This window comes from Jaculus jaculus, chromosome 10 (genome assembly GCF_020740685.1).
Source record: "Jaculus jaculus isolate mJacJac1 chromosome 10, mJacJac1.mat.Y.cur, whole genome shotgun sequence".
NCBI classification, from domain to species: Eukaryota; Metazoa; Chordata; class Mammalia; order Rodentia; family Dipodidae; genus Jaculus; species Jaculus jaculus.
In genome coordinates, this window is record NC_059111.1 from 289,451 (window position 1) to 314,772 (window position 25,322).

General features: G+C 40.4%; 1 protein-coding gene across 5 annotated transcripts in view; it reads left to right on the forward strand.

Annotated features, from left to right (window-relative positions):
* Gldn (gliomedin) overlaps positions 1-25,322 on the forward strand; it is a 72,632-nt gene that overhangs the window by 1,560 nt on the left and 45,750 nt on the right. For 2 of the 5 annotated variants that reach the window (XM_045161079.1, XM_045161081.1), the window contains exon 1: positions 332-438. The exons of 2 other annotated variants lie outside the window; for them this stretch is intronic. In XM_045161079.1, coding sequence (XP_045017014.1) covers positions 348-438 — 91 coding nt within the window. In that variant the 5' untranslated portion in view covers positions 332-347. Of the gene's footprint in view, positions 1-312; positions 439-25,322 lie in introns of those variants that run through there. One more of the 5 variants, XM_045161080.1, reaches the window with a different exon arrangement.

Sequence of the window (25,322 nt, forward strand, 5' to 3'; positions counted from 1 at the left end):
TCACAGCGGCCTCAGATTCGCCAGTGAGACTATAATGTGGTGGAACCTCTGAAAGGCAAGAGGTGGCTTTTCTGAGAAGACAAGCTTCTTCAGCAAATGGATCCCTGTCCTGGCACAATCTGGTAGTGGTCCGTTTCCTCGCCTGACTTGCACTGATCTGCACAAGACTGCAGACCAAAGTATCTCCGGAGGACACGGGGTGCCTTCAGAGGGTTTGGCTGTAGATCATTCTATGTACAAACATCCAGCCCTAAATTTACCGTCCAACGGAAACCTAGATGCTGAAAGTTGAACCTGGGTCTTAAGCTGTTTCCAATGGAGGAAATCAACACAGTGCAATTCTTAAAATGCACTGCCACACTGATGCTCGTAATACGGGGCCTGTTGATTACTCTGCACACAGGCTTCCAGTCAGTCTTTGGGATTCCAGAATCAACGGTATGTGGGGGGCTCTCACCATACTCCACCTGGGGGAAGTTCCATTGCGTTTTATTGTTTTGTTGAGGTCTCAAGAAACTCAGGATTACCTCCAACTGGCTATGTAGCCAAGGATAACCTTCAATTACTGATCCTCCTGCCTCTACCTCCCATGAGCTGGCATTACCAACCTGAGCCTGTCCCTCTACCCCCCCCTCCCTCCCTCTCTCCCTCCCTCTCTCTGTCTTTGGGGTAGGGTCTTGCTCTAGCCCAGGCTGACCTAGAATTCACTAAGTAGTCTCAGGCTGGCCTCGAACTCACAGCGATCCTCCTACCTCTGCCTCTCAAGTGCTGGGATTAAAGGCGTGCGCCACCACACCTGGCTAACGTTTTACTTTTCTTTTTTTTTTTTTTTAAAAAAAAGGTCCTTTGTACCACAGGCTAGCCTAGAATTTACTATGTAGCTTTGAGCTTCTGATCCTCCTGCCTCGGCTTGCTAAGAGCGAGGGATTCAGGCACATACTGCCACACTGGGTTTATACAGAACTACAGATGGAACCTAGGCAAGCACTCAAGCAATTGAGTTACACCCCCAGCCCTAAAAAAAAACTTTTAAACAAAGCCCCCCCATCTTTATTCCAGTTTTCAGTTTCTTTGTTTTTGTTACTTTTTAAAATCAAATATTCTTTAACAAGTACAATTAGATCATGTCGCAGTTCCCCATTCCATTTCACTGTCCACAACAATAACCATGGCCTTATTTCACTTTAAAATTAGGAAAACTTCATTTGTCACTTCAAGTTCAGTGAGCCATACTTTGGAATTCTACAAATCTGAAGAGAAATCTGCTTAAGCCATTTGTTCTCAGAAAAGCTTTTAAATATCTTATGTGATCTTAGATGCTTTAAAAACCACAAACAAAATTACCAAACACTTCAAATACACTTTTTGAGAGGTCAAGTTTTTCATTCCTGGTTTCATTTGCTTTTTTATTCACATAATCACTTAAAATCTAAATGCAAGAAATTTTTTCAAAAGCATTTGAAAAATAAAAGACTGCTATAAGATAAAGAATACTCCTTAGGTGCTGGAAGATGATTTAGCAGTCAAGGCACCTGCCTGCAAAGACAAGGACCCAGGTTCAATTCCCCAGGATACAAGTAAGCCAGATGCACAAGGTGGCGCATGCATTTGGAGTTTGTTTGCAATGGCTAAACGCCCTGGTGCGCCCATTCTCTCCCTCCCTCTCTCTCCCTCTTTCCCTCTCTCTATCTCTCTCAAACAAATAAAGTAAAGCAAAGCTTTCTTCTTCTTCTTCTTCTTCTTCTTCTTCTTCTTCTTCTTCTTCTTCTTCAAAAAAAAAAAAAAAATGATACTGCATAGCAGAATTCACTTGTGCTCTCTCTTGGCTTCCCACTCTACATTTTTAGATTTTTTTTTAATCCTCAGGAGAAATTCATTTGAGCATCGATATTTTATATTTCCAATCCTGCTTTTAAAGTAGATGTTTTTCATTTTTTAATTTTTAAGTAGAGGTTTTTCTATTCAAATGGAAGCCTGTTTAGTCAGTAACACAAGAGAAATGATTCATTTATGTGTCTGTCTGAAAGCTGGATTTAACTGCAGGTAACCTGGCAATACCACTAACAGCTGTCACAGGTCAGAGAGCAGAAACTCTGTGCATTGCTAGAACAGTAATCCCATTTGGGTTGGAAGCATTTATGCATTGCCACCTGCTGATCCCACCCCTGTAATTTTTTATTTCTGATCATTTGAATCACTGAAGGAGTGTCATGAGAACAGAGGGCATCTGTTACAAGCTGTCTTCACTCCCAGGAGTAGTTACCACCCTGTTGACATAGGAATCATTTGGAAGTTCATTAAAAATGCAGACTCCAGGGGTCCCACCCTGAGACCCATAGGATCACCACCCTATAACCCGCTTTCTTAGTCACGTCACTCCTACCTCCCTACTCTTGGTTCTCCTAGGGAACCCTAACGGTGGTGGTCCAGGCACCACACTTGAAAACACTGCAGGTCGACTGTGCACACCCTGGGAATCAAAATCGCAGGTTCATATTCAGAAGATGTAAAGTGGGGACTAAGTAGGAGTCTGAGCTATTAAGCGTCCACTGACACTGTACTGCTGGGCCAAAGGCTACACTTTGAGTAGGAATATCCTAGAACATTGTTGCATTTTGGAGTCATCTGAGCAGCCTGAAAATTTTCTGATGCCTGAATCCTACCCCAGAGATTCTTCAAGATTGGTTTGAGGTGTAGCCTGGTGTAGGACACTTATCAGCAGGCAGGAATTTGACATGACTTCCTAATAGTGATTAGCCGGGACAAGCACCCTCATAAAGCCAGAGGTGCAAAAAGTGGCACATGCAGTCTGAAGAGATGGCTCAGCAGTTAACGTGTTTCTCTGCAAAGCCTAAGAACCAGGGTTCAATTCCCCAGTACCCACATAAAGCCATGTGCACAAGGTGGCACATGTACCTAGAGTTCATTGGCAGTGGCTAGAGGCCCTGAGGCACATGTTCTCCCCACATCTCTGTCTGACTTCTCTCTGTCTCTCTGCTTGCAAATAAATAAATAATAAAAATGTTATTTTTAAAAAAACAGTATGGAGACCATCCTACCAATCAGTATTAAGACAAGGATGTCCAGTGCAACTTGTTCTAGAAGGATTAGCCAGAACAACTAGAAAAAGAAAAGTGGTCTAAAAATATCTTAGGAAGTGGAAGTCTTGCTCTAGTCAGTTCATATGATTATATACCTGGAAAACCCAACATGACCTGTCAATAACCTACTGTAAACAGTAACAGAATTCTGTAGAAAACAAGGTGTAAAAGTATTGCAAAATATCAGTAGATTTCTTCCATCTAAAAAGAAACTATAGAAAGATATAGTAAAAGAAAAGATGCACAAAAAAATGTGTGTGGAGCTTGGTGTGGCAGCACATGCCTATAGTCCCAGAACTGAGTGGGGGTGAGTGAAGGCAGATGATCAGGATTCAAGGCCAGCAGCTGTATAAGACCACTGTTTCAACCCAAATAAATAAAAAGATATACATGTATCACTTTATTTTGGGTGTTAGTAATGGGACAGAGGCCACTCTTGAAGAGCAGACTTGGGAAGCCAAGGCAGGTAGATCACTAGTTCAAGGCCCAGCTAGGCTACACACCAAGACCCTGTTTCAAAAGTGGGGGAGGCTGAGGGTATAACCCAGTGATAGAGCACTAAGGCCCTGGGGTTGGATCCTCAGCACAGTAGGGGTGGAAGAGACAGCCAAAAGATCCCCAAAAAATGGAAGGAAATGTCTTTTGATAGAAAGGTTAGCATAATATTAATTCTCCTGAATTAAGCAATTGAATGCTACACAACATAAAAAAATACCCATAGCTTTTCTCTCTCATCCACACAAACCCTGGGACTAGTTGAACTAATTCTAAATTCACATAGAAAAATAGTCACCAAGCATGCACAACAAGGAAAAGTTTCAAAAAGGAGAGGAATAAGGACTAGTGCTACCAGATATGAAAATATATTTAAAGCCCAACTAATTAAAACAGTGAGGAATATGAGTAGACCAATAGGACCAAATAGAAAATCCACAAATAGTCCCAAATACACACACCAATTTAGTTCACAATAAAAATAACTGACATTAATGGGGAAGGATAGATTTCATAAATAATGCTGAACTAGATGTAGTGGCACATGCCTGTAAACCCAACCTAATTAGAAAGAGTACAAGGCCAACCTGGGAACATGGTAAGATCCTTTCTTTAAAACACAAGGTGAGAAAACAATCCAGTCCTCTAGAAAAAAAGCAAAGGTTGAAAAAGGGGTCTAATTATCTGCACACACCACTAATCTGAATTTTTAGCATAAAACCTGTGAAGGGGACACATTCCAACCATAGCATTTGCTCTGTTTGAAGGAAGCTCTTACTATTGATGGCTGCACCGGGACCAGAGCCTAATGTGCCTGATCCTTTATTTTTCAAGAGAAGTAAAACCATCTGGATATTTCATATGAAACATCTCAACTTAAAAAATATTTTTTTTATTTATTTGAGAGAGAGAGAATGGGTGTACCAAGGCCTCCAGCGACTGAAACCGAAATTTTGACACATGTGCCACTTTGTGCATCTGGCTTAAATGGGTACTGGATATTGAACCTAGGTCCTTAGGCTTCTCAGACAAGCACCTTAATAGCTAAGTCATCACTTCAGCCCATCAACTTTTAAATATTGACAGTAATTCAAGAACAATGCTTGGCCAAACAACATTCACATTGTTAGAGGCCATGTTATGACATCTAGTCATGGATTTGTAGGAGTCTCATCTCATGAGAGGTTTTGAACAAAACTAGCTATTTAGCTTGAATACAACCTCCTTATTTACCAGCCTAGTTCTGAAAAGTTGGTAGTTACTGTGACACTTCTATAGTTGTTATTGTGGTTAAAGTAAAAATGAGTTTGGCATTTAGTTTAGTTTGTAGTTTGTTTCTGCTATTTAAAATCAACTCTGCCATGGCTGGGAGGAAGGCTCAGTAGTTGAAGACACTTGCTTGCAAATCCTGCTAGCCCAGGTCAATTCTCAAGCCAACCATGTAAGCTGGATGCAAAAAGTGGCACAAGGGACTAGAGAGATAGCTGAACAGTTAAGGCACTTGCTTGCAAAGCTTGATGACCCAAGTACAATTTCCCAGTAGCCACGTAAAGCTAGATGCACGAAATGGTGCATGCATCTGAAGTTCATTTACAATTGATAGAGGCCCTTGCATGCCCATTCTCTCTCCATATCTATCTATCTTTCCCTGGGTGTGGTGGTTCACACCTTTAATCCCAGCACTCAGGAGGCTGAGGTAGGAGGATCACTGTGGGTTTGAAAGTAGCCTGAGACTACATAGTCAATTCTAGGTCATCCTGGGATAGAATGAGATTCTTCCTCAAAAAACCAAAAGTGGCACTAGCATTTGCTGTTCATTTGTACTAGAAAGGGGTCCTTGGTGCATGTGTGCACACATGCACATGTGCACACACACACACACACAAATAAATAAATCAATGAACAGTTTCTATCACTGTGGCTTTTCAAGCACATTTGCTTCAGAAGAAAGGGTCTCTGCTTGGACTAGGCATAGCACTTTATTATAGTTTTTTATGATGCCTGTAACATGAGCCCATGAATTCTATCATTCATGAGAGGAAAACCACATTGTCTATAACCACAGCTCCTGGTATTATATTTTTCTAATTTGACTATGTTGGCATTTATTTTCTTTTTTTACTTCTGTGGATTACTTCTAGGAAGAATAGAAGCTGGATATTTAGACCAGGAGTCAGAAAACAATATACTGTTAGCCTAACCCAGCCCATTTCTTTTTTTGGATAGCATAAGGATAGTTTTGGCATTTATTGATGGTTAGGAAAAAATCAAGAGAATGAAAACATCTTGACATGTGGGCAGTATAGGAAACTGACATTCCAGCAGCCATACATAAAATGTTACTGGAATGTGGTCATGGCTCTTTGCTTCCATACTTTCACAAGTGCAGACTTAAATGGTTGCAGGAAAGACCAACTGGCCCACAAAGCCTGAATATTCACAAAACATATTTGTTGACCTCCATTTAGACCACGGTTCCTTGGAATGGCACTAGAGTTGGCTCTTCAGCAAGCCCAAGCTGCGAAGTTAGTGTTGTTCCAGTCTTGGTTCACTCTGGGATCTAAGATGACCCTAGAGAAATTGAAAGCAGAGCAAAGATACTGTGAAGGTGTAGCTATACTCAGGAGAGAGCCTGTAGGCTGAGCCAGGCTATTATCTTCCCAAATCAAGAGTAATCAATGTTTAGATAACTCTTAAACACTCACTAACCCCAAACCTAAACTTATTTCAAGCTGTTCTGTTCAGTTGGAAGGGAGAGTACATGCATGCCCCTGTGAGTTCCTGCATTATGGACTGGATCCTGATGAGAGATGAGAGGCCTGATAAGGAATGACACAAAAGAGAGGGTAACTGACGTCATAAATCCACACGCATACAAGCAGCAGATTTCTACAGCATTCCTCATGGCAACGTGTGCTCATGTGTACTTGGAGTGTCAGGGCAGTGCACTTGGCCACTGTGCACACCTGGCATAATGTGGGTAGTTTGCTTATCAGAAGGCATCCCTGCCTATTCATTGATGTTGGGACAAGAACTTGAAACTACATCTCTGCTAAGATTTCGTTTGGTGAGGTATCGGAGAATACCCCCATAGACCTGAGTTTCATAAATGTATACTGAGGAAGACAGCAGAGAGCCTGCCTTTTCTCTCAACCCTTCAGACACCTCTGCAACAATGCCCGCTTTGCACATAAACAAAGAAAATAATTCACATTGATACAATCTGTGTACCGTGTCCACAAAGTTAACCAGCCATGGATAGAAAATATTAAAAAGTGCTGGGCATGGTGGCGCACACCTTTAATCCCAGCACTCGGGAGGCAGAGGTAGGAGGATTGCCATGAGTTCAAGGCCACCCTGAGATGACAGAGTTAATTCCAGGTCAGCCTGGACCAGAGTGAGACTCTACCTCGAAAAACCGGAAAACCAAAAAAGAAGGAAAATATTAAAAAGCAATTGTTCTTTACTTATTTTTTCAAATAAAGATTCATATATTGGTGAGTAAACAATAATGAAAATAACAGACCATTTCTATTTTATGGTAAAAGTAAATTTATCAGGACTATTCGTACATATATGAAAGATGATACAGCAAGACTTTTCATCTTCTAGGTTTCAATTTGACCTAATTTGCCTTGGGGTATTTTTAATGTTTTTATAATAATAATTATTACTATTAACAAGATGTTTCATATGGATACATCAAGTGTTGGCATCCTCTTTTCCCTTGTTCCCTGCCCCCATTCTGTTGGGGATGCTCCTCAGTAGGGTTGCAGGTATCCCTATGGAGTTGTAGTTTATGCATTGTAGGAACAGTAGTCAGTCATTTTCAGGGGGAGGGAATGCCTCTGGGCATGATGTCTCAACCTTTGGCTCTTACAATCCTTCTGCCCCCTTTTTTTGCAAAATTCCCTGAGCCATGGTGGGTAAGTTTTAAGTCTACTTCAGTGACGAGCTTTAGGAGCCTCTAGATCTTTACTTTCTTAGGTGTTGGGTGTCCTCGGGGTCTGTCTCCTTCACCCTGGTGCTGACTATCAGGAACAGAAGGGAAGCAGCCCTCCTGCTCGTCTCCCCATTCCTCTGTGGATTCAGCTGGGTCTTGGCTGAAGTGAGAGGAATAGTTTATCTCCTCTGGTCTCACTACCTTCTGAAAAAGAACAGATTCTCCAATGGAGAGTGAAGTCAGTATAGTTTAAATGGATAAGCATTATTAATTTGGGGAGAATTTGATATATGTAACCCCTCCTTTAGCCAAAGACTAGTGAAAGCTTGATGCTGGAAAACTTAATCTTTATCTCCATTGGATTCTGATCTGGTTCCCAATTCCAGATATGGGTTCCTTTACACTGAGTGGATCCCTTGGCCAATCCGAAAGCTATTGGTTACCCACCAAGGCTGTGTGCCACTATTGCACTGGTGTGTACATCATGTCAAGATGTTTACTTCTGAGTAGCTTAGATTGCTGATTGCTCAGACCATTGTTGGCCATTTTCCCCCAGTAGCTCATCTAGTGCTTTCCAGCACTAGGCAGGCTGTGTGAGGACTGGCTTTCTTCTGAATTCCAACCAGGTCTCTCCACGTTCTGTGTCAGCAGCATATGGTATCTTCCGCAAAAGGGTCTTAGCTTTTTCCGCAGCCAGGTAATCAAGTGTTTTGACAGAAAGCTGTCTTGATTTGAGGACCTTGTAGGTCTCTCTAATCAACAGCTCAATGTGGATAGCAACCAATCTCTGGTACTGGGAGTTACAGGTCAGAGTCAGGGGGGGGAAAAAAAGCCTTTTAAGCTTAGGCTCCATCCCACCCATGCCACTCTCACCAGAGCCGGACTTTTCAAGTGCTTCCCCCCCTTACTCCTTTTGAGGGTTGTATCTTTTAGGCTATCTCCAAGGATAAAGGTTTCTGTGGTGTCAGCTCATTTTGGGTTCAATTTTGTTTGTTTCTCCCCCTTCCCTTCCCCTTCTGAGCCCCCAAACCCTTCCATCCCTATTGTCTGGTCCTTGAGTTGCCTACCAGGTATAACAGCAACTGGAGAAGGTCCACAAATAAGGGACGCCATGCAACTTTTGTCTTTCTGTGTTTGCATGAGTTTGCTGAGTATGATCTCTTCCAAGTCTGTCCATTTTTCTACAAATTTCATGTCTCGTTTTTTATTATTGCTGAGCAGAATTCCATTGTGTAAATATACCACAATTTCATTATCCATTCATCCATTGATGGGCAATTAGGTTGATTCCAGTTCTTAGATATAATGTATTGAGCAGCTATAAACATGGTTGAGCAAATGTCTCTGTATTGATGCATGTAGCATTTAGGATAAATGCCCAGTAAGGGAATAACTGGGTCTCTTGGTTGCATTATGTTCATCCTTTTCAGGAATCTCCAAATTGATTTCCACAGTGGTTGCACAAGTTTACATTCCCACCAACAGTGGAGGAGGGTTTCTTTTTTCCCACATCCTCACTTTTTTAAAGATTTACTTTTATTTATTTATTTATTTATTTATTTATTTATTTATTTATTAGAGACAGAGAGCGTGTGAGAGAGAGAGGCTGAGAGTGAGAATAGGTGTGCCAGGGACTCTAGCTACTGCAGGTGAACTCCAGATACATGTGCCACCATGTGCATCTGGCTTATGTGAAACCTGTAGAATTGAACATGGGTCCTTAGGCTTTTCAGGCATGTGTGTTAACCACTAAGCCATATCTCCAGCCCACTGTTAGATTTTTTTAACAATTGCCATCCTTACTGGAGTAGGGTGGAATCTCATGGTTGTTTTAATTTGCACTTTCTTAATGGTTAGGGGTGCTGAACATTTTTTTAAGTGTGTGTTAGCCATTTGTAATTCTTCCTCTGAGAACTCCCTATTCAGTTCTCTGCCCCAGTTTTGGAGTTAGTTGTTTGATTTTTTTTTTTTATCGTTTAGTTTTTTTGAGTTCTTTATAGATTCTAGATATTAGGCTTCTATCAATGGTATAGCTGGCAAAAATTTTCTGCCATTCAATGAGTAATCTATTGGCTCTGATCATGGTGTATTTGTGCAAAAGCTTTTTAGCTTCATGAGATCTCATTGGTTGAGTGATTGTTTAATTTCCTAGACTACTGGGGTTTTGCTTAGGAAGTCTTTTCCCACTCCTATGTAGTGGAGAGTGCCTCCTATTTTTATTTATTTTTTTTTTTTTGTCCAGTAGGAGAAGAGTTTCAGGTGTTATATTGATGTCATTAATCCATTTGGACTTAATTTGTATATGGAGATACGAGTGGGTCTAGTTTCAATTTTCTACATATGGTCATCCAATTTGTACAACATCATTTGTTGAAGATGCTGTCTTTTCACCTGTCTACATTATTGGCTCCTTTGCCAAAGATCAAGTGGCAGTAGTTCCTTGACCTAAGGTCTGAGCCTTCAATTCTGTTCTATTGGTCTATGATTCTGTTCTTATGCCAGTACCATGGTGTTTTTGTTACTATGCCTTTGTAATATAGCAGGTGTGGTGATACCTCCAGAGGTGGTTTTTTTGTTGTTATTGCTTTGTTTTTTGCTTTTTTTGGGTTTTTTTTTTGCTGAGAATATGTTTGGATATCTGAGGCCTTCTGAGGCATAGCTGAGGCATTGCATATGAGTTTTGAGGGTAGTTTTTCAATATCTGTGAAGAATGATACTGGTATTTTTATTGGTATTGGATTAAATCTATATATTGCTTATGGTAGAATTGTCATTTTCACAATATTAACTCTACCTATCCAGGAGCATGGAAGGTCTTTCCATCTTCTCAAGTCCTCCTTGATTTCCTTCTGGAGCTTTTTTATGTTTTCATTATATAGGTCTTTTACATCATTGATTAGTGTTATTTCAAAGTATGTAATTTTTGTTGCTATTGGAAATGAGACAGCCTCCCTGATTTCTTTCTCTTTATATTTGTCCTTTGCATTTAGAAAGGCTACTAACTTTTGGGCATTGATTTTGTATCCTGCCACTTTGCTGAATAAAGTAATCACCTTTAGAAGTTTTGAGATGAAGATTTTTGGATCACTTATGTATAGGATCATGTTATCTGCAAATAGCGCTAACTTGACTTCTTCCTTTCCAATTTTAATCCCTTTTATTTCTTTCTCCTATCTTATTTCTTGGGCTGGTACTTCTAGTAGTATGTTGAAGAGCAGAGGCAAGAGTGGCAGATCTCAATGGGGACTCCTTGAGTCTTTCCCCACTAAGTATTACTTTTGCTTTGGGTGTTTCATATATAGCCTTTATTGTGTTGAGATATAAACCCTCCATGCCTATTCTTTCCAGTGTTTTGATCATGAAGTGGTATATTTTGTCAAAGGCCTTCTCTGCATAAATTGAGATGATGTAGTTATGATTAAGTTTATTTATATAGTGTATTACATTGACCTATTTCCATAGATTGAACCATCCCTGCATCCCTGGGATGATGCCTACTTGATCAAGGTGGATAATGCTTTTGATGTGTTGTTGAATTTGGCTTGCAAGGATCTTTGCATCTAAATTCAACAGGGATATATGTCTATAGTTTTCTTGTTGCATCTCTGTCTAGTTTTGGTACTAGGGTGATGTTAGCTTCATAAAAGGATCGGTGGGGGATTCTCTGATCTCCAATTATGCAAAACAGTTTGAGAAAAATTGGTTTCAGTTCTTCAATGAAGGTTTGGTAGAATTCAGCTGAGAAGCCATTCAGTCCTGGACTTTTCTCTTGGGGGAGGTTCTCGATTACCTTTTCAATCTTCATATTTGTGATGTTTGTTTAGGAGATTAATCTGCTCTGAGTTTACTTTTGGTAGGTGGTATGTGTCTGGGAATTCATCCATTTTTTTCCAGATTATCCAATTTTGTGGAGTAGAGATTTTGGAAGTATGCCCTAATTATTCTTCCAATTTCATTGATGTCTGTTGTAACCTCTTCTTTTTCATTTTTGATTTTTTTAGTTGAGACTTCTCATTTTTTGTGTGTGTTTTGTTTTTGGTGTTTGGTTTTTTTGTTTGTTTGTTTTTTTGCTCGATCAAATTGCCCAGAGGTTTATCAATCTTGTTTATTTTTTCAAAGAACAAGCTCTTGATTTTGGTGTTTAAAATTGTTTTCCTAGTTTCCAATTCATGAATTTCTGCATGATCTTGATTGTTTCTTTCCATCTGGAGCTCTTAGGGTTGGATTCTTCTTGTTTTTCCAGTTCCTTTAGGTAGACAGGTTATTAGTTTGGGATCTCTCTGTCTTTGTTATGAAGGCATTTAGCACTGCGAATCATTGGGTCCCATAAGTTTTGGTAGGTTGTGTTTTTATTACCATTTAATTCTAGGAATTCTGTAATTTCTTTTTTGATTTCTTCCACAACTCATTCATTATTTAAAAGTGTGTTATTTAGTCTCCAACATCTGGTGGAGTTCTTGATGAGTCTTTTGTTGTTTATTTCTAGCTTTAAAGCATTGTGATCTGACATTATGCAGGAAGTTACTTCAATTTTCCTGAATTTATGGAGGCATGCTTTATGGCCTAATATATGGTCTACTTTGGAGAAGGTTCCATGGGTTGCTGAGAAGAATGTGTATTCTGTAGATTTGGGATGGAAAGTTCTGTAGATGTCCATTAGGTCTAGTTAATCCATGGTATTGTTGATATTTGTTATTTCTCTGTTGATTTTCTGCTTGGATGATCTGTCTATTGATGATAGTGAAGTACTGAAGCCTCCAACTATGATGGAGTTGGTATTTTTTTCTGTTTTATTGTCAGGTAGATTTTGTTTTATAAACTGTGGGGCACCTCTGTTTTGTGCATATAGATTTATGATTGTGATGTTCTCAAGTTGGATCATTCCATTGATGAGTAAGAAGTACCCTTCTTTGTCCTTTTTGATTACTTTTGGTTTGAAGTCTATTTTATCAGATATTCATATAGCAACACCTGCTTGGTTTTTATTTCCATTTGCTTGGAATATCACTTTCCATCCTTTCACCCTGAGAAGGTGTTGATCTTTAGCAGTAAGGTGGGTTTCTCGAAGACAGAAGATAGAGGGGTCTATTTTTTTTTGATCCACCATGATAACTTGTGTCTTTTGATGGGTGAGTTAAGACCACTCAGATTTAAGGTTATTACTGTGAAGTTTGAATTAATCCCTGCCATGATGAGGTTCTTGTGTTTTGTACTGTTTTGAGCCTGGTCAATTTTGATCTTCTTCTTGTTGGCTCTTGAGATTGAGTGTTTGAATCTCTGTGTGGAATATTCCCTGAAGTATTCTCTGTAGGTTTGGCTTCATGTTAATATAATCTAAAGTTGAATTTTCCATAGAAAGTTTTCCCTTCATCATCTATTATGAGGGATACTTTTGCTGGGTAGAGTAGCTTGGGTTAGGAGCAATAGATTTTTAGACTTTGAAGTGTTCCATTCCAGGCCCTTCTGGCTTTCAGGGTTTCCATTAAGAAATCTGAGGTAATTCTGGTGGCATTGCCTTTGTATGTAGTGAGTTGTTTCCCTCTTGCTGCTTTTAGCACTCTCTTTCTTTATTTTCTCTGTTTCTCTCTCTTTGTTTTCACTGTTAAGAGTTTCAACTATGATATGCCTTGGAGAGTTTATTCTTTGGTCCTGTCTGGTGTTCTGTGGGCCTCTTGTACTAGATGGGCCTTTCTTTGGAGATTGGGAAAATTTTCTTCAATAATTTTTAAAAATATGGTCTCTGTGTCTCTCCTTCTGGTATACCCATGATCCAGATCTTTGATCATTTTAGGGTATCCCACAGTTCCCTTGCATTCTGTTCACTTGTTGTTTTGTTTGTTTGTTTTTGTATTTTTTGAACTTAGCAAAGTTTTTGGCCTCCTAATCAACTTTTTCTATCATGCCTTCCAGGTCAGAGATTCTGTCTTCCACATGAATGAATAACTCTTCTACTGAAGGGTTCTAGAGAGGATTTTTTTAAGCTCTATTTTATTTTTGTTTTCTGTTGTGTTATTTTGCATTATGTCCATCTCTTTTTTGAGGTGCAATTTCAGTTTGAGTTCTGATTTTCTTGATGCTTCCTGGAATTCATTCTTACATTTGATCAAGTCTTCCTTAAGCTTAATCAATCACTTATTGAGATCTTCCATTTCTTGACCCATTTTCAATTCATTAATATCTCTTTTGAGGGTTATAACATTTTCTCCCTTCAAGTTAAGCCTACTGTCAAAAGGTGAATGCTCTAAGAGATGATTCTACTTAATTCCATTGATATGATTGTTAGTTTTTTGATGGGTAGCTTCCATTTCAGCAATTCTTTTGATCAAGGTCTCATTGGTTTTTGTGTTTTCACTTTGGTATTGAATTTTTGTTGATTTCTCTATGATTTCATTGGAAGCTTCCATTGTGGAATTAGACATCCTTGGTGGACATCTCTGTTTTCTGATTTCCATTAGCTTTTTTACATTGTAGTCTACCATCTTGGGGAGATATTTTATTCCACTGAAGAGGAAGCAATTTTTGTCCTTGTAGGATCTTCAGAGGGTGTTATGTTTTCAATGTGAACTGGATTGGTATAGTGGTGTGCAATGGGGTTATAACCACAGATATGCAGATTGTGGAGAATGCAGGTACATCAAAGGTACCTGGGGAACTGGGAGCTCTGGCCTACTCACTCCACTTGCATGTAGTCTTCCACACATAGGAATAATGAGTTGGGGAACCTGGCACAAGGAAGCTGGATAGCCAGAGGCAAGAGGCCTGCTCCTGCAGTGGCCTGTGCACCCTCTGACTCAGGGGGATAGGGATGTATCCAGGGGCCTGGCAGGATACCAGAACAAAAGGCTTTTTTTCCATAGCCCCTACACAGGGACCAGGCCTCCCTAAACCAGGTGCAGGGTGACCCACCAAGACCAGGAAACTGGACAGAGCCCCAGTGAACAAGGATCTGGCCTATTCACTGCACACCCTCCAGTGCAGGGTACATCTTCTTTCTTTATTTTTTATTTGTTATTTCATTTGATTTTTGATATGAGGTATCATGTAGCAAAGGCTGGACTCCAACTCAATATGTAGCTGAGGATGGCCTGAACTCCTGATCCTCCTACCTCCATTCCCAAATGCTGGCATTATAAGCATGCACCATTATACACAGCTGGAAGTAATTGTTTCTGTATTGCATGAGTATAAATATTTTTTTCTATTGTCACTATTCATCTAGAGATGATTTTAAGTATATAGGAGAATGTGCATGGGTTATATGAATGTGATTCACCATTGTACATAAGAGACTTGAGAATCTGCACTTTTAGGTATGAGGGGGGTCCTTTGTCAGAATCTGAAGGACAGCTATAAAAAAGTGCCATGGGGGCTGGAGAGATGGCTTAGCAGTTAAGCGCTTGCCTGTGAAGCCTAAGGACCCCAGTTCGAGGCTCGGTTCCCCAGGTCCCACATTAGCCAGATGCACAAGGGGGCGCATGCGTCTGGAGTTCGTTTGCAGAGGCTGGAAGCCCTGGCGCGCCCATTCTCTCTCTCTCCCTCTATCTGTCTTTCTCTCTGTGTCTGTCACTCTCAAATAAATAAATAAATAAATTTTTAAATAAAAAATAAAAAAAAGTGTCATGATTTTCTAAAGACATATTAAAGAAATAAGTGGGTCAGTGCTATCTGTACCCAGAGAGAGAACAGGGTAGTTATGAAGACCAAATGATTGGCATGTGTTCCCACAGCTCAGAGCTGTTAAAATGAGACCAGTAATACCTATCTCACAGCATTGTTCTAGTCTCTTCTTGTCAAAGCAGCAGAAGAGGAGGCAGTAGAGAACACCTACTCAGTCATTACAGTATGAGCAGGATGGAGCCTTCCACTGCAGCTGAATTATCTTTATTCATCTTTACCTCACTCTTTCCCTTTATCTCCCATAGCCCTCACTGTGACTATGATAAGAAAAAAAATGGATTTTCATCTTAGAATTCAAAACCCCACAATTCCTCTGAAAAAGAAGAACCTCCAGATCAGCCCATAGTGGAGCAGTACTGTACTCTAATGTAAAAGCTGAGAGAGAGCTCTGTGTGAAGTGCCTTTTCTGAATGGTTTCTCAGCCCGCAAGTCCTCCCAAGGCCTTGTCCCAGTATGTTTCGATGGTAGACCCAGGCTCTTTCCACTTGGCACTGCTGTGCCTTCAGCCCTCATGTTCCTGTTCTTAACTTGACCAACCCAGAATTCTTCCTACACCATTAGGCCCCCAGCCAAGTTCACTGTCTGATTCCTGAAGTATGTGGGAGTGAACACTGTGGATATGGGAGTCAGACAGATTGGCATCCTTGTCCCACAGCTTGATTTCTAGGTAGACCTTGAGCAAGACTATTGACTTCTCCAAGTATTAGAACTTCCTTATCTGTAATATCCACATCATAGAGCTGTTAGGAGGTTTAAAGATAATATAAGCAAGGTACAGTACCTGAAATAGTCAGGTTCTCATTAAACATTCATTTGGCTACTATTAAAATTAATCACTGGACTGGAGGTGAAACTCAGTGATAGAGCCTAGGTTTAAGACCCTATATTTGATCCCCAGTACCACAATTATTATCTTAGTTCATCCAGGCTCCTGTAACAAAATACCACAGATTGGGTTGCTTTTAAACAATATAAGTTTATTTCTCATAACCCTGGTAGCTGAGAAGTCCAAGATAAAGATGCCAGTATATTTAGTCTCTTTCCAATGGTGGAAGAAACAAGGCAGTACTCCAAGGCTTTTTCTTTTGCCCTTATCACCTTCATGTCCAGTGGTATCATGTTGTAATGCCATCACATTGATTTTAGTATAAAAACTGGGAAGTACAAGGTTAAAACTAGACCATAGCAATTACTTGATTATTACCCTTCTTGCCCCATTTTCCAAGCATTTCATTTCTGGAGTTACTATGCTCCCAATTCCTTCAGGGTCCTAGGTGTTTTTAAATATCTGTTTTGATCAGCTGCTACTTTAGGAAACTATTTAGCCTCTAAAAGCAGAGGTCCTCATCAAAACAAAACAAAAACATCAAAACCTAAAACATAAGTTTACATGCTTATAGTAATAAATCAGGGGCCTGGGACTATAGCTTAGTGGTAGAACCTCTTGCCCAAGGTGTACAAAGCCCTACATCCCCAGAACTACTGAAAATAAATAATAGCAAAATGGAATTTACCTGATGTGACAGAAAGTTCTTCTTGGGCTGGATTTCCTGGCTCTCCTCCTAACATGGAGATTTAGGGTGTCTTTGAAATCAACAGAGCCTTTCTGTGCTCTTGGTTAGACTTTTAAAAAATTTTTTTGTTTATTTTTATTTATTTGAGAGCAACAGAGAAAGAGGCATAGAGAGAGAGAGAGTGAGAGAGAGAGAGAGAGAGAGAGAGAGAGAGAATGGGCATGCCAGGGCCTCCAGCCACTGCAAACAAACTCCAGATGCGTGCACCCCCTTGTACATCTGGCTAACGTGGATCCTGGGGAATCGAGCCTCAAACCAGGGCCCTTAGGCTTCACAGGCAAGCACTTAACCGCTAAGCCACCTCTCCAGTCCCTCTGGGTTAGGCTTTTAGCTCAGATATTCACAATCACACAAAACTCCCATTGAGTCAGTGGCCTCCAGGTTCTTGTCTTATGAATTTGAAGAATGAAATCCACATAGAGGGTGAGGTTTAGAATGATTTTACTGTACAGCTTAAGAGAAGGAAAGAAAGCAGAGCTTCTGTATGGCAGGAGGGGTCCCCAAAAATGGGATACTGTTGTAGGTTTCCACTTTGGAGTTAATAAGATTTTACTGGATCTGAAGATGAGTTATAAGTTCAGCTCTCATGCTATGTGTCCAGGCACCTTTTGATTTTATTTATTTATTTATTTATTTATTTATTTATTTATTTATTTATTTTGGAATTCACTATGTAGTCTCAAACTCAGGTGATCCTCCTATGTCTGCCTGCTGAGTACTGGGATTAAAGGCATGTGCCACCACCCCTGATTGACCTTGTAAATTTTTTTTTTTTTTTTTTTTTTTTTTTTTTTTTTTTTTGGTTTTCTGAGGTAAGGTCTCACTCTAGCCCAGGCTGTCCTGGAATTCACTATCTCATCTCAGGGTGGCCTCAAACTCATGGCAATCCTACCTGTGCCTCCCAAGTGCTGGGATTAAAGGCATATACCACCACACCCCACAACCTTGTAATTTGAATGATATCTTCATGTCAAGCACCCTGTAATCTTATTCACATCTTCATGCCTTTCTAAGGAAGAACTCTTTTAAGGAAAAAGAAATAAAAAACAGCCCCTGCCCCCCCCCACACACTTACAGGCTCAAGAATATTTTCTGGCCAGGCATGGTACTACATGCCTTTAATCCCAGCACCCGGGAGGCAGAGGTAGGAGGATCACTGTGAGTTCGAGGCCACCCTGAGACTACATAATGAATTCCAAGACAGCCTGGACTAGAGTGAGGCCATACCTCAAAGAAACAAAATAAAACGAGTATTTTCTGCTTTAAGAAAGTAAAAACTGTTCATTTTCAAGGCACTGCTGCCCCTAAAATGCTTACCCAATTTCAATCTCCTACTCTTTACTATTGCTCCCTCTGCAAGGTAACTCTAACTGCTATTAGGGAATTGGGGTGACAACTGATTTGGATTCTTAGAGTTGAATGGGGTTGTCAGGTGAGACAGTTGGGATACCCCTCCAGTGGGACTCGGAAAGTGCACTGATGGCTTTATTTGTGTAGTGTGGGAAGAACATCTTTGGTTCCTGTATAGAGATGTTGGAGAGAAAGAATAAAAGCAAGAGGAGCCAGGGAGAAGTATATACTGAATAAATTGGTGCTCAGAGGGATCTTCAGTGTTCCCATTATCAGAGACCTTCTGAGGGTGATTAAGGATACCTAGGTATATGGAGTTAGATTATTGCAGGACTGAGTGTGGATTGACTGCAAATGAGAGGAGGTAAAGTTAAGACAGTGAGTATAAAGGTCCAAAATTAATAGAATTACTATTAAGATTCACCATGAAGATCCAGAAATCCATTTCTAGAGCTGTTCACCACATGGCACAATGATCTCTAACATGGTCTGAATCTGCTCTTGCAGATCTTTTAAAACAGATGAGACATTAGCAGAATATATTTATAGTACTCAAGCTTGATAATGGCGCAAGTGTTGCCCTGGGATGCCGTGAGGACAGCTAAAGCCATGTAGTTTTGTTTAATTGCCTTCCTCATCATTTGAACTTTAGAATTATGAAGGTAAATTTGGTCCGGGCGTGGGGGCACACACCTTTAATCCCAGCACTCGGGAGGCAGAAGTAGGAGGATCGCCATGAGTTCAAGGCGACCCTGAGACTACATAGTGAATTTCAGGTCAGCCTGGGCTAGAGTGAGACCCTACATCAAAAAACCAAAAAAAAGAAGAAGAAGAAGGTAAATTCAGGCTGGAGGGGTTGCTTAGTGGTTAAGGTGTTTGCTTGCAAAGCCAAAAGACCCAGGTTCGAGTCCCCAGGACCCATGTTAGCCAGATGCACAAGAGGGTACACCCGTCTGGAGTTTGTCTATAGTGGCTGGAGGCCCAGGCATGCCCATTTTCTCTTTCTCTATCTCCCCCCCCTTTCTTGGTCAAATAAATAAAAATATTTTTTAAAAAAGAATGTAAATTCTTTGGGCTGTCATTTAAACCTTTTAGGCAAACTTTGGTTATACTCGTCTGCTGGGGATTAAGGACAAGTAGGTAGCCAAATACATAATATTCAATTGTAGGTCTTTAGAAGTGACTATTAGGGAATAGGAAGACACCTCATGGCTCATTTGGTATTCATGGCATTTGCTGATATGGGTCAGGACTTTGCTAACCATATGGGTGCCCTTGGAAACACTGAGGATCTTTTCCTGTGTCTTGATGCTCCTCTTGCAGATTGTACACTAGTTGTAGTCCAACCTCTGGGTCTCCGTGACTTCTCTGGTCAAGAGAATAGGTTACTTACTGGAGATGTAGGTCCTTTAGAAGTGTCCCTTTATCTCTTGAGGCCTGCTTGAACTGGGGGCAAGGACCAAAATATTGGCTGCTCATTTAGCCCAAATGTCCTGACTGGTTTTGGCTTCTACTATTCATTGAATACCCAGAAAGACAGTTATTCCAGTGTTGAAGAAAAGTGTGGATATAGGGCAGATATGATCATCTTTTGTCTTTATTAAAACAGATCTAGTTAAAGGATGGTCTAAAAGCTTAAATAAATTTGTCTAACATCTAACTTGTTTAGTTACATGGTAAGATATATATATGATATATGATATAGATATATATGATATACATATCATATATGATATATATATATATATGATACATATATATAAGATATATATGACATATATATATATATCAGGGCTGGAGAGATGGTTCAGTGGTTAAGGTGCTTGTCTGCAGAGCCTAATGACCCAAGTTCAATTCTCCAGTACCCAGATCAGTAAAGCTAGATGCATTTGGAATTTGGAACTTGGAATTTGCTTGCTGTGGCTGGAGGCCCTGATATGTTTCTTTCTTTCTCTCTCTCTCTCTCTTTCTTTCTTTCTTTCTTTCTTTCATCTATCTATCTATATCTCTTTGCAAACAAATAAGTAAAAATATTTTTAAATAGAAAACATGTTATTTCTTACTTTGAAATACCTGTCTCCTGCAATAATGTCAGGAGAGAAGGATATTTTCAAGAAAGAAGTCTGGGAGCCTTGGCAGGGTCTTCACAACAGGAGGAAAAAGAAAACCAAAAAGCCTCTTTCTGTTGTAGAGGTAGCTGTACCTATGAGAGGCCCTTTTGCATCTTGGAAGACCCCTCATGTGAGAGCAGCCAAGACTGCTCAGTTGATATTGTATTTCCTGATTAAGACTTTTTGTCTCTTAGAACAAAGAAAACCTGCATGCAATTGTGAAGTCCATATTTTTCTCCATATTATAACTTATATTCAAAGCACCCAACCAAAATCAACTAATGAGAAGAAATTCATTTTGGCTTACAATCTTGAGCGTAAGTTCCATGATGGCAGAGAAAAGATGATAGAGCAGAAGCTGGACATCTGCCCCTTGCCAATAACAGGTAGACAATAGCAGCAAGACAGTGAGCTGAACACTGGCAAGGTGGAGCTAGCTATAACAACCATAAGCCACCCCAACAGCATACCTTGTCCAGCAATTTCCAAATTGCCACCAGCTTGGGGCCTAGCATTTAGAGCACATGACTTTATGGGAAACACCTAATTCAAACCATCACATTCTGCCCCTGGCCCCCATAAACTGTTGATCATTCATGATATAAAAATACTATGCATTCAGTCCAACTTAAAAGTCACCATAGGACTGGAGAGATGGCTTAGCAGTTAAGTTGCATGCCTGTGAAGCCTGAGGACCCAGGTTCGATTATCCAAGTACCATGAAAGTCAGATGGACATGGTGGCACATGTATCTGGAGTTCATTTGCAGCAGCTAGAGGCCCTGAAATACCCATTCTCTCTCTCTCTCTCTCTCTCTCTCTCTCTCTCTCTCTCCCCTCTCTCTCTCTCTCTCTCTCTCTCTCTCTCTCTCTCTCTCTCTCTCTTTCTTCCCCCCTCTTTCTCTCTCTCTGTGGTGTCTAATAATAAATAAAAATAAAGCTTAAAAAAAGTCACCATAGTTTTTATCAATCTCAACTCTGTTCAACATCCCCATAGTCAAAGGGCTCTTAACTGAGCCATAAAACCAAAAGAACATAATGGCACAGAGTAAACATCCACACTGCAAAGGATGGCATTGCAAAGAAAGACTGGACCAATGTAACATCAAAAATGAGCAGAGCAAGCATCAAATTCTATAGCTCCAAATCCAACATTTCTAACCAGTGACAAAGTCTCTGGAATTCCAACTCCACCCCTCCAACTTGTCTGCTTACAGCCTGGGGAACAATCCAATGTGAGCCTGCAGCTCTCCTTGGCAGCTGGAATTTAACCAATCCCCTAGAGTGTCCACTACAACTCTTATCATGGCTCCTACAGGCCTCCACACAGATATTCCAACTAACTTGCCTCAAATTACCCAGTGGCCATTTCCAAAAACAAGCCATATTGCAAACTCAAGGGCCCTTTCCGCATTCTTTTTAGTGCTACTGTAGTACCAGGAGAGCTACCAAATTTGTTAATCCAGGAGGAAATAAAGCCAACTTTGAAGAGCAGGACACTCCAACAATCAAGCTTTCTACTTTCTTTTTTTAAATTTTAATATTTTGTTTATTTATTTATATGTGTGGAGAGAAAGAGAGAGAGAGAATCAGGACTTCTAACCACTGCAGACTCCACATGCATATACTACATGTGGCTCTACACGGGTATTGGGGAATCAAACCCAGGTTGCTAGGCTTTGCAGGTAAGTGTCTTAACTATTGAGCCAAACCACCTCTCCAGCCCAGACCATCATTCTTACTGATCTTAGCTACTTGAAAGTGGTGAAAAGCATCAGATCCAAGTTTTGGCTTTCTATGTGCACGAAAAGATGGAGCATGATTACCAAACAAAAAGTTTCCAAAACAAGGGAAGCTGTGGCACAGAAATGCTGTGAAACTCATTTAAAAACTTTTTACTGGGTTTCAGCTGGGGGTTGCAGATATTTCTCAGTGGTGAAAGCACAACCATGTGCACTGTCTAAAGTTCTGTCCATTGTGAAGATTTCCCTTCTCCATAGTCCTTCAGAGTTGTCCCATAAAGGGGCGATAATGCTTTGAATGTCCATATCTGGGAGGTGTCCACATAATGTCCTGAACCATCTGTAAGCTATGCTCTAGTCCTCTCCTCCTCAGTCAATCAATCAATTATAGGGCACACCCCACAATGCCATAGGTGCAAGCCTGGAGAAAGAAGGCGTTGTAATAGGAGTAGGAACCATAGGCATTTGAGCAAATTCTTTATGTAACTTGTGCTTTCAGGGCCTACTCAAGCCTGATCACATATATGCCACTTCCATTTGATAATAGACTGCTTCTGTGCACATCCAACTTTATGGTATGGTGGGTAAGATGACACCCAACTCATAATGAGTAGCAAAGGTCACATGGTACAATTTTTTTGTTGTAGTTTCCTTCTTATTGCTGACACAAAGAACCTGACCAAAACCAGCTTATGGGAGTTGTTTATTTTGGCTTATAGTCACAAGGGGAAGTTCCATGATGGCAGAGAAAAGATGATAAAGCAGAGGCTGGACATCTCCTTCCCAACATCAAATGGACAATAGTAGCAGAAGAGGGAGCTGAACATTAGCAAGGGAAAGCTGGCTATTATACCCATAGACCCACCCCCAATAACACACCTCCTCAAGCAAGGCTTCAATTCCAAAATTGCTACAAACTGGGTACCTAGGATTCAGAACAGATGAGTTTATAGGGTATATCAAATTCAAACCACCACATTGGCATTCCTGAGAAACAATTTGTATGCCTTCATTTGGAAATTGAGAAAAATGAGAAGACAAAGCAAAAATCACTTTAAGAAAGGAGAATAGAGCTGGACATGGTAGAGCATGCCTTTAATCCCAGCACTTGGGAGGCAGAGGTAGGAGGATCTCCATGAGTTCAGGGCCAGCCTGAGACTACATAGTGAATTTCAGGTCAGCCTGGGCTAGAGTAAGACTCTACCTTGAAAAAAAAAAAGAGAGAGAGAGAGAAAGAAAGAAAGGAGAACAGACCTGGGGAGATGGCTTAATGGTTAAGGCACTTGACTGTAAAACCAAAGGACCCAGGTTCAGTTCCCCGGAACCTATATAAGCCAGATGCACAAGGTGGCATGTTTCTGGAGTATGTTCACAGTGGCTGTAAGCCCTGGCATACCTATTCTCTCTCACATGCTCACTCTTTCTCTCTCTGCCTCTTTCTCTCTCTCTCTGCCTCTCTCTCTCTCTCTCTCTCAAATAAAAATTTTAAAAAAAATTAAAGAACAGTTGGTTCTTAGGGGTCTTATGTTCTATAGGATAGGGTTTTTATGTGGGAGCTATTCAAACAACACTCATGATAAAAGCACACTTATATGATTTTAAAAAGTAAATGACATTCCTTCTTTCCCCTCTACCTTCCTCCAACTCCCCACCATCACTGAAAAAGAAATCCTTGGTCAAATCTAGTTGACATTCAAGCTTAATTTACATGGATTTTGTCTGCAGACTAAAGGTCATGCTGTATGAAACAAGCTAAAGCTTTTAGATTGCCATTCTGCTACAAAAGGAGCATTTTTCAGCCCATCAATTGCTTTTAGGTAGTTTTTTATGAGTTTTAACAGTTCTATGTGTTAAATAGATGTAATTTGCTTCTAGCTCAACTAAAGTTCAAGAAACAATTTTCTTTACTGAAAGGTAGAACTAAAATAAGAAGACCAACTAAAGAGCATTCAAAATGCAATTTGTAGAGCTTGTTCTGAATGCAAGGGAGTAAGCTGCCTTCATCTGCCACTCAGAACAAAAAGTGTCTTGTGCTTACCAAAGTGCTGGGGTTTAGGGAGTCCTACCTAGGCTGTGTCTGAAAACTGTGAGGCACTGGGAATGAGTTGTGGATGACTATACCCAAGGTAAAATGCTAAGCTTGGTTATGGCAAGGTAATTCCCCAATTTTTCAGTAATTTGGCAGGTGAGTCTGAAATCTTGTTTACTAGAAGTAAAAATACCCTTCCAACTTTGAAATTATTGGAATCAAATTCTTTAAACAAGAAGACCTTTGAAGAAAAAGTCTGTATAGTTGTGTGGTGGGGCTGAGGCCATGAGTATAGAAGAAATAGAGATGTAGATTGAAATCAATCTCCTCTGAAGTGATGGACAGTTTTGTGGAGCCTGGACAGACAAAGAGGGAAAAATCATTCCAAGGGCAGGTAATGACTGAGTGAAGGTATGGGGACTGTATGGGAAATGGTGCAAATGTGGAAGAAGCTCAGGTGGGCCTCTGAATTGGAATATTTGAGCTGGGGAGAAGGGACTGGAGGTTAGTTGGCTAGGTTAGAGAAAGCCTTGAATTTCTACTTTGAGAAGCTAATAATGAAATTGGTGAACAACTGAGAGCCATTATAGACCTTTTAGCAGAGGGAGTCAGGAGGCAGAGGTAGGAGGATCGCCATGAGTTTGAGGCCACCCTGAGACTACATAATGAATTCCAGGTCAGCCTGAGCTAGAGTGAGACCCTACCTCAAAAAACAAAAACAAAAAAAATACTTTATTAGGGCTGGAGAGATCGCTTAGTGGTTAAGGAACTTGCCTGCAATGTCTAACAACCCAAGTTCACTTCCCCAATGTCCACATAAAGCCAGATGCATAAGATGGCATATGCATGTGGAGTTTGTGTGCAGTTGCTAGAGGCTCTGACATGCCCATTCTCTGTTTATCTCCTCTCTCTCTCTCTCTCTCTCTCTCTCTCTCTCTCTCTCTCTCTGTGTGTGTGTGTGTGTGTGTGTGTGCAAATAATTTTTTTAAAAAGTAGAAATAAAAGTATTTAAATATTTTGTGTATATGAGAGAGAGAGAGAGAATAGGGGCACACCAGGGTCTCTAGCCACTGCAAACAAACTCCAGAGGCATGTGCCACCTTGTGCATCTGGCTTTACATAGGTACTAGGGAATTAAACCAGGGTCCTTCACCTTGTAAGAAAGTGCCTTAAGTGCTAGACCGTCTTTTCAGCTCAAGAATGTGGTTTTGTGGGAGAATAGATGGAGTGGTCTTAGAGGATTAGAACGGGGATAGATGAGGCAAGGAGAAAGCTAGAACGTTGTTATATTAATAGAAGAC